The sequence below is a fragment of the Triticum urartu genome, chromosome 3 (genome assembly GCF_003073215.2).
Source record: "Triticum urartu cultivar G1812 chromosome 3, Tu2.1, whole genome shotgun sequence".
NCBI classification, from domain to species: domain Eukaryota; kingdom Viridiplantae; phylum Streptophyta; class Magnoliopsida; order Poales; family Poaceae; genus Triticum; species Triticum urartu.
Window position 1 is genome coordinate 490496554 of NC_053024.1, and position 10547 is coordinate 490507100.

The 10547-nt window shown below is 46.5% G+C and overlaps 1 protein-coding gene across 1 annotated transcript; it reads left to right on the forward strand.

Moving 5' to 3' along the window:
* Positions 1 to 2283: 2283 nt before the first annotated feature.
* LOC125546896 (wax ester synthase/diacylglycerol acyltransferase 11-like) lies at positions 2284 to 5401 on the forward strand. The gene is made up of 7 exons (XM_048710993.1): positions 2284 to 2538; positions 3194 to 3802; positions 3916 to 3982; positions 4080 to 4153; positions 4481 to 4696; positions 4905 to 5042; positions 5204 to 5401. The coding sequence occupies exons 1-7, from the start codon at positions 2284 to 2286 to the stop codon at positions 5399 to 5401; spliced, it is 1557 nt and encodes a 518-aa protein (XP_048566950.1).
* Positions 5402 to 10547: the final 5146 nt, after the last annotated feature.

Sequence of the window (10547 nt, forward strand, 5' to 3'; positions counted from 1 at the left end):
GTAAGCAAGATGCTATCCTACAGAGGGATCTTTGGAGGAACACACCTATGTGAGCCCGACTGTTGGTCACAGTCTATGAGATTGGGGTGTTCTCTAGTAAGCTCATGAATAGGCCAGGAGTGTGACTTATATGCTCCACCCGAGGGGTCAGCCTTCGGTAGCCTAGTACTAGTAAGACATGTAGTGAAACTTCTTTACGTCAAACTGACAATTCAAGGCATAATCCATTGTTCAGTTGTGAAGGAGTGTAGCTACTTGCTCTAGGTGAAGTTCAACCTTAACAGGTCTTCACTAACACACTGGTATATCGAAACAGCAATTGGAACAGAGGACACAATGGGCCCTCGAGATCTGGTGGGGGACTGCTAAAATTTGAGATGGGCTCTAGGCCCATATAGCAATTTCTGAAAAATCTCTAAGGGCCCATGTGGGTTATGTGGTACTAGGTGTAGTGAGAAGTTTAGTCCCACCCCGCTAGTGGAAGGAGAGTTGGAGTGGTTTATAAGGGTTTCTCTTCTACATGCTATTGGAGCTTGAGAAGAGAAGAGGCCCTCGCGCACTCCTCCTCCGCCGCCCGCCTCGCCACGCCTCGTCATGACGCGCCGCGAGTTGCGGGATTGAGCCGAGCCGAGCTCACACCTACGCGCTTATTTTTGCCAGTCACTAACGGAGAGTTCTCTGACAGCTGGGCCACGATCTGAGACGTCGGATCATGGGCTGTCACGGATTCGGACGTGGTATAAGCGTCCGGTGTCTCCTAACCCTAGCCGCCACGAACAGATCACATCTGCTCCACGCGCACGTCCACCGTCCTTCCCTTGCTGCTGCTGCCGCCGGTGACTCCATCCCGTCCGCCGCGTACACGGTCGACGGGAGAGCAGGTCTCCGAAACCACGCCCTTCTGGTTCTTGTACGGGGTGAGGGGCGAATAGGTTTTTGGGCAGCGATTACGCGACTGCTCGCTTCCGTTCGTCTACTTCCTCTACGTTCGCGTCGCCTTCATCATCATCATGTCCACCGACGCTGAACGTGCCGCTGCCGAGAAAGCTGAAGCCGACAAGAAGGCCGCCGCTGCCGCCACCAAAGCCGCGGCCTCTGCATGGCCTACTGGAGGGTATAACTCGTTTATCCCGCTCCTACTGTTTTCTGTTTTAGCCATGCTAGCGTTATACGTAGATCTTTCTGCAATTAGTGTAGTATGTGCTAGCTTGACTGAATATCAGTATGTGTTTATTTGTGTCAATGTCGTGCTAGTGATTTACTCGTGGATTAATTTAATTGAGAAATTGCCTATTTACTCAACAGTTAGTATTTACACTCCTTGCCTCAGTTAGGTAGAGTGACTGCTGCATCTATCCGTCTCAGCTGTGCGTTTCACGGTCTCATCTTGCTCATTAAAAAAATAAGAAAAAAATCCGATGTATTCATTTTCAATTACAACAGAAAAACGAATATCAAAAGTAATAAAAATTACATCCAGATCCATAGACCACCTAGCAACGACTATAAGCACTAAAGCGAGCCGAAGGTGCGCCGCCGTCATCGTCCCTCCATCACCGGAGTCGGGCACAGGGAAATCGTCGTGTTAAGGCCCCGTAGGACCAGCACACTAGAATAGCAACCGCCGCAGATGAAGAATAACGTAGATTAGAAGGATCCAACTCGAAGACACACGAATGTAGACGAACAACGACGAGATTCGAGCAAATCCACTAAAAATAGATCCGTCGGAAGCACACCTCCACACGCCCAGCAACGATGCTAAATGCACCGTTGGAACGAAGTCTAGCGGGAAGACCTTTATTCCATCCTCAAGAAGTTGTCGTCGTCTCGTCTTTCTGGGCACAACATAAATCTAATAAGACTGAAAAAAACAACTAAAAACGGAGCTCTCCCGCCGGTCCTTGCCGAGATCCACCGTGCCCTGTGGCCCTAGGGCCACCGGAGAGGAGTGGATCTGCGGCGGCGCGGGTGGAAGGTAGGAACCCTAGCTCATTAAATTAGAGTACTCAGTACATGCCAACTAATCAAGTACTCCGGCCAATGGTCTGCACGCTCCAGCATCCTAACCCACGCGAGAAGTACGTTTTGCCAAGAGCTCACACGAGGCACCGGCGAAGACGCGCGCGTGCGCGCAATAACCATGCACGCGCACTGCTCAGCCTTCCGCCACCGCCGCAGCGTCCCCTGTGTCCCGGGCGCGGCTACAAAAAGGAGCGGATCGCCCCAGCTTCCGCAGGAACCAAATGCGCGCGCACGCCAAGCACGCTCACGCGGGACGATATGGATCTCCGCCGCGGTAGCATGTTGCGGCAACGAAAGCTGGCGATAGAGACGGACAGCAAGGGCGAACGGGCGACGCGGGAGGGGGAGGAGGAGGAGGAGCCGGTGAGCCCGGTGGGGCGGCTGTTCCTAGAGCCGCGCTTCTGCTGGTACATCGTGTGCGTGCTCGGCCTCGGCGCCCCGGTCGACCTGGCTGGGTTGCGGGCTGGGATCGAGGCCACCCTCCTGCGCCACCCGCGCTTCTGCAGCGTAGTAGTACGTTCCTAGTCCCCTGGTCCGATCTTTTGATTTTGAGTTGTGCGGTGTTCGTGCGTGGTGTTGCGTGAAAGGCTGAGTTCATATGGCGATTCCTTGAGTAAATAGCAAAAAACTGTCATGTTACCGGTTAGGGTCACAAAAAACTACTATCATCATTTTGTTAAGACTACCACTATTTTGGTGCGCTATTCCGAAAAACACTAGTTACTGAACGGTTATGGCTTAATTCCGTTTATGACCTGAAAGACCCGCTCGTCAGCTCCACGTGGCAAAAAGGTCAGTACCGTTATCTAAACAATTGAGTTGACCGTTATAACTGGATGGAGCCCACATGTCAACTCTTTCTCCTCTATCTTCCTTCTCTTCTCCACCGCCGGCGCCTAGGCCTCTCGTGCTCCCAAGTCGCCCCATGCTCCCTGTCGGGTATTTGATGAAATGTATATGTTTATAAACTTTGTTCGCATATGAATCCAGTGAAATGTTTTTGATGATCTGTAATATATATTAAGATCATTCGATGTCGTGTCAAAAGGACAACCAAAAACACATGCACACCCTGTACGCCCTACCGGAGTGATTAGTAGCGAAAGTTTGAAAAGAAAACGACAATTCAAAAGTTGTCAAGCTTCTCATAGGCATCTAATTCGTGCAGGTGATGGACGAGTTGGAGGAGGGCACGAGCCCAAAGTGGGTCCGAACCACGGTGGAACTAGACGAACACATCATCGTCCCAAACCTTGACCCCGCTGCCATGTTGATTGAGCCGGACAGGACTCTTGAGGACTACTTGTCTTCCCTGTCCACGCTACCCATGGACCACTCCCGTCCCCTCTGGGAGTTTCATGTCTTGGACTTTCCCACCTCCGAGGCCGCTGCGGCCCTTGCTTTCCGGGCACACCACTCCCTCGGGGATGGCACCTCGCTACTATCCCTTCTCGTTGCATCTGCCGGCTCGTCTAAGGTGTTGCCAACCACCGCCCCGCGCCGTGTCAGCACAATAAAAGCCTTGTCACCGCGCTCGCCTTCATCCGCGGACAAGGGTGCCATGGTTGTTTTCACTGTCTGGATCGTGTCTTTACTTCTTATTGTGTGGCACACCATTGTGGATATAGCGTGTTTTGTCGCGACTGCCGCATCGATGCTACGTGACCCACCGGCGTTGTTCAAAGGTGCTGATGGCGTCGAGTTCCGGCCCAAGTGCTTCCTGAACCACAAACTGAGCCTCGACGACATCAAGTATGTCAAGAGCGTCATGTGTTGTGTACGTACGCGATTCTCCGTTTCTTGGCAGAATATTCTATTTCATCTTTTTCTCTCAAATTAAAAGACAATCACCCATGGATTGCAATTCTGCTCCCTATGTGTACCTTGCAGACTGTCAATGATGTTCTGCTTGGAGTGACTTCTGCTGCCTTGTCTCGCTATTATTTCCGGAAAACAGGTGAGCTCAAGTAATTTTAGATGTTTTTTACATAGTTGATGAGATGGTTGTGTTGTTACTTTATGGAAGTGCCATAGCCTTAGTTAACCAATTTCAGGTGAAACCGGCAAAAGGAACATCAAGGTGCGATCCACATTTATAGTCAACCTAAGGAAGATGACTGGCCTACATGTAAGCCCCCGCTTGAAGTTGTCTATTTGATCAGATTAGCAAGATTGTACATAGGAAACTTATGTTGTGAAAAATTGGAAAAATAAACATCATCCGAAGCTCAAAAAACAAAAACAAAAATCATCTGAGATTCACCTGAGCACTGACATGAAAATCCAAAATACTCTTAAAAGAATATTTGTTGTCAACCGTGAATATTTATATAGGGGTAAAAGAAGGAACTTACTTTTGATCGTGCGGGTGGTTGTTGCGGATGAGACCACGAAGTATTTTTCATCTTTGTTGAAAATGCACGCATGCACAACCGTTGATTTGTATCATGTGCAGACACTAGCTAGCATGATGAAATCGGGCAAAGACAACGACGTGAAGTGGGGAAATCAGCTCGGCTACATGCTACTCCCGTTCCATATAGAAAAGCATGACGACCCTCTCAAGTATGTCGAGAAGGCAATGAGGGTAGCACACAGGAAGAAGAGCTCCATGGAATCGGTCTTCACGAACTGGAGCGCATCGATGATACAGAAAATCTTCGGTAGTAAGGTCGTCAGTCATTTTGATCTTATTTTCATCTTGTCCTTTAAGGGCTCGTTCAGTTAATCCTCTCCCAGGGAAGTCCCTCTCAATGGTTAACGTGATAGGTCATATCATATATATTCTTGCCATACATACTAGTGCTACTCAATGTAAGGTCTCTAACTTGAAATCTTGGATCACAATGTAAACCTTGGCAATTCAACCTTGTATGCAGGCAACAGCTTCTCTATGCTATGCCTTGTTCAAGAACACCACCATTTTGTTCTCCAACATGGTTGGACCAACTGAGCAGGTAGCTTTGTATGGCCACCCCATCCTCTACATTGCCCCAAGCATCTATGGTCAACCACATGTAAGTTCTGAAGAAAATCTCAATTTAATAAAAAAAATCTTCTTTGATCAGTGCATTGTCTCCAGTTGTTTCATGGGATACAATTTGTAGTTTTTTCCTGGAAATATGGCACCCTTGATATGCAACTAGTCCTAATTATTTCATTTTAATGTGTACCACAGGCACTGACTATTCACTATCAGAGTTACATGAACATTGTCAAGCTAGTCTTAGCAATAGATGAAGCACAACTTCCAAATGTTGATGGCCTTTTGGAGGATTTCATCGAGTCTCTCAAGCTTATTAGAGAGGCAGCTTCAGGAAAACCTCGTGTTGTCGAAGAGCGTTCGCGGGAAGAACATAGACATGGAGAGACATGAGTGCATGACTACATAAAATATCCAAAGGTCACCTTGTATTATTAATAACAACAATGTTTAGGGACTTGATAATCTCAGGAGTGTTGCACATGTTACATAAGAAGTCGTGATAAGTTGGAGCGGGGTTGACCAATCATCCAATGCACACACACAAGCAAAGTACTTTGTTGATAATATAAATGGAAGTCATCGGTTGATATTTAAGCCTTGCATCACACTAGTAGAAAACAAGGCTTTGGTTGAGGCTTGGGTAAGGGCATTAATCCCGGTTCACTCACGAACCGGGACCAAAGGGGGCATCAGTCCCGGTTCGTGAGGCCAGGGCGACGGCCGGGCCTCGGGGGTTCCAGACACGAACTGGGGCCAATGGGCCTCGCTCCTGGACCAGCATCTTTAGTCCCGGTTGATGGCTGGAACCGGGACCAAAGGTTGTCCCTTAGTCCCGGTTTTAGCCACAAACCGGGACTAAAGAGAAGCCTATATATACCCCCGCCCCTGCCCGCGAACAGAGCCACTGCTCTATTTTTCTAGCCGGCCGTGGGAGAGGTGTGTGGTGCTCTAGCTCACCTCCTATGCACATGAGGTGTTTGATGAAATGCCCGAGCCACACTTAAGCTTTCTCCTCTTGAAGCTCCTTGTTCAAGCTCCATTTTCCTTAAGATTTTGTCTAGGTTTGGTGGTCTGTCCCGTCCCCGTCCTCACGGCTGTCGATCGCCCGCGCCGATCTCATCGCCAGCACCATCGTGGTGAGCCTCTTGTTCTTATCTTCTTTCTAAAAGAAAAAAAAATTCTTACTCGTATGATTTAGGTAGATACTTGTATAATTTTCTTACTTTTATTATTATTTGTTATTATATAGTGCGATGGTTTTGGTATCCGCCCCCGTCGGCCCTCGTCCTGTTTATGATTCGGATGTGGTATATTATATTTTATAACTATTTGTTTCATTTAGTGTTTATGACAATTATGTCGACCAACGTGACATAGATGTTTTTATCTAGGAGGTATGTGAACCGGAAATTCCAACCGACCCTCTTGTCGAGAGGTTAAATTTAGTTGAAAAAGATAACAATTACTTGAAGAAAAAAATGAAATTTATTGAGGAGGATAAGATGGCATTGGAGTTGCATGTTGCGGATGTCGTCGATGATCACAAGATCAAGATGGATGCAATGCGCTTGAAGATTAGAAAGATTAGAAAATATTACATTCATACTGAGGCTTGGTATCATTATGCCGTTGGATCAACTGTTACCTTAGTTGCGATTATGATCGCATTTATTGTTGCATTTAAATGTTTTACATAGTTTCCATGTATGTTTTAATTAGATGCTCTATAGAGCTATATGTTGTTCAATGAGAACTATGTATGAACTATGTATGAACTTAATGTGATGATAAACTTCTATTAATTTGGTCACTTCTCTATTCATAATATTCTGTAATGGTTTTTGACACACTTAATTATATATAATGCACGCATATGAACCAGCAATGGATGTACGATGACAGACGCACCTCCGAGTACATTAAGGGCGTGCATAATTTTCTCGAAGTGGCTGAGGCAAAGAAGCAAAATGATTTCATGTGTTGTCCATGCCCTATATGTGGGAATACGAAGTTTTACTCTGACTTGAAAACCCTTCACATCCACCTGCTTGAGAAGGGTTTCATGCCACACTATAATGTTTGGACCAAGCATGGAGAAAGAGGGGTTATGATGGAAGACAACGAAGAAGAAGAGGATGATGACAACTATTCGCCCCCTGAATACGGTGATGCTGCAACGGGGGAAGCTGAAGATCAAGAGGAACCAGATGATGTGCCGGATGATGATCTTCGCCGGGTCATTGTTGATGCAAAGTGACAATGCCAAAGTGAAAAGGAGAAGTTGAAGTTCGATCGCATGTTAGAGAATCACAAAAAAGGGTTGTACCCAAATTGCGAAGATGGCAACAAAAAGCTCGATATCACACTGGAATTGCTGCAACGGAAGGCAGACAATGGTGTATCTGACAACGGATTGGAGAAGCTACTAAAAATATTGAAGAAGAAGCTTCCAAAGGATAACGAATTGCCCGACAGTATGTACAGAACAAAGAAGGTTCTATGCCCTCTAGGATTGGAGGTGCAGAAGATACAAGCATGCCCTAATAACTGCATCCTCTACCGCGGTGCGTACTAGCACTACAAAAAATACACTTCCGTGATGATACGTGTTTGTCACAGTTGGTCGCTTTTTTGTCATGCATGTACATCCATGACAAATTTATGACAGAATCAAGATAGTCATACCTGTGCTGTCGTAGAACTGTTCTATGACATTACCAAAATTATCATCACGGAAGTGTCCACTTCCATGATGATAAATCACGCGTCACAGAAGTGCTTTCGTCAAGGGTGACTGACACGTGGCATCCACCGTAACGGAACGCCGTTAAGCTATCGGGTCGGGTTTTGGATCTGATAACCCGTTAACAGCCCCGACCAATGGGAAATTTCCACGTGTAAAATTCTTATTGGCCGGACGAAACACGTGTCAGCTCGTCAGTGGGTCAGATAGGCGCCTATGATACATCGGCACGTGGCACGACCCAACAGAGGCACATTCCTGTGAAAAGGCCGGCCCGTTTGACTTGGTCAAAAGGTGGCGGGCCGGCCCATGGAAAGCCTGTTAACGGTCTGTTCGCATATAGCCCATTTACAGCCCACTAACCCAAGGCCCGTTACGCCCTATCCGAATTAGGCCCAGTAGCGTCATCTAGGCCATCCAATATGATTCCAGCCCGTTTTCACTTCTGGCCCATGTATGGCCCATGACGTCTTTCGGCCCATATGAGGCCCTATGTAACTCTTGGCCTATTAACGGCCCGTGGTGAAACTGACCCGTAATGAATAGTGTATCAGTTTACACCCATTAACGGCCTGTGGTGAAACTGGCCTGTAATGAACAGTGTATCACTCTATACCCATTAACGGCCCATTATTATGTTGGGCCGTTTCCAGCCCATGTTATCTTTCGGCCTTCTCAGAGCCCATTTATTCTTGGGCTCATTTCCAGCATTCGTTTACTTACGGCCCGTTACTGTCATTTTCTGCTTGTGGGGCAAATTCAGCCCGTGGATACAGTCGGCCCGTTTGTGGTCCGTTAATACGTTGGGCCATTTTCATAGCGTCATCAAATACGGCCTATTAATGATGGCCCGTTACGGTCGGCCCATGAACGGACGATTCCAACTCTAGCCCGTTTACGGCCATAATGCGGCCTGTTATTGGCCCATGTTTGGCCAATCGATCATACGGCCCGTATAAGGCCCATTGATGATACGGCCCGTAGAAGGCCCATTGTTTCTACGGCCCATAGAAGGCCTACTGTTTCTACGGCCCGTAGAAGGCCCACTGTTTCTACGGCCCGTAGGAGGCCCAGTGTCACTACAGTAAATATTAGCCCATGGTTATTGTGGCCTAGTTTTAAAAAATAGGTTATTGCTGCCACTAGTTAACTGTGGAAAAAGAACTGCAATGACTACAAGCAAACAAATAAACAAGACAACAAGGAAATAAATAAGCAAGCAACTAACGCTAGGCTATCACGAGTATTACACATATTACATCCACTGGGCATCAAAGTTCGCCACCAGTGCAAATATAGGGAACAAAGCAGCATATCATATACACTGGCCATCAAAATTGGCCACCAGTGCAAATAAACGCGGCAGCAAAACAAGAGCATAACTGAAACAACTTCAGAAGAGCTCAAGAAACGTTATCCCGGGTATCCACCATGCTGGCAATAAGCTTAGCAAGCTGATTAGCTTTGTCCTGTTTGGCGCTAAAATCCTCCAACGCTTGCTGTTGCACCAGAAAGTATGCATCTGAATGCTCCAGGGACTTCCGCAGTCCTTCCGCTTCTTGTCGCAGCACAGCTGATTGATGTCTTTCAGCTTGTAGTTGAGACTCAAGAAACCGAACTGATTCAGACAGTGAGTTTGAATAGCTTGTGCAAGCGGTAGTGGCCAGTAACTCCAACACTAAACCAAGACAGGATGTGTCACTATCCTGAACCTTATCTGCATTACTTCCTTTACCATTTCTTAATAAGGCACTCTTCCCCAATATTCTGTCAGCATTCTAAAAGAAGAAACAAGCAGACACATAACAAGTTTAGCATGAATATAATACTTAAAAATAGAAAATGAGCTCATAGACCTTACCACATACTTGGTTCGGGACCAGTACAGAACAAGACATTCCCAGTCATTGTCCAGTAAATGTGTCTCAGGAGAACGTAAGGGAATTTGATGAGTTTCTTTGCCGGTGAAGTACGTTTTCTTCAGGTAATTCCGATACTTCCACCAAGCATTCTTGAAGATAGCAGAGGTATTAGCACAGGTTACCTCATCCTGAGTTTCCAAATCAGTCCTTCTCTATAGAGAAAAATGGGAAAATTTGTTGTATTATAACCATCATGGAGGTAGGATGTATGAGACGAAGCAATGTAATTGCCATGAATAACATTACTTACACATAAATCCTGGACAAACACCTGCAACTGGCATTTTCCTTCATCTTCAGTATAATATTTCCAAGATGGGAAGATACGCACATACGATTTAACAACATCAAATGCGATAGATGCTAAACTACGACTAGCTGGTTGTGCTTCCTCCACAGGAATAAGCATACTAACTGGTGGAGTTGGGGTTCGCCTTGATAGTACTGGCCCTTTGGGCACTGGAGCTGTCTTACTAACTGCTCTTGTTTGGGAGCTCTGTGGTGGAGATGGTGTTGTGTCAACAGGAACTGGGTTACTATAGGCTGGGGTTAGGGTTAGATTGGGTGAAGCTGGTTCTCTGTCCATCGTAGTAGGGGTACAATCTGCGAGAGTTTAGGTTATGTGTGGTAGGGCTAGTTCTTGTGCATGTACAACCGGGGTGCTATCTCCATCAAGAGGTAGCACTGTTTTATTTGAAGACCGTGTTTTTAGTCCGCTAGATACTGGCATCACCCGCTCCAATTCAAATGGCTGATAAACAGGAAACATAGTTGAATGTACAGACATTGTATGAGAGACAGATGCAATAGATAGTGTGGAAAAAAGAGGGCATGAAATAGTTGACATGTATATTGTTTAACTAAAACGGAT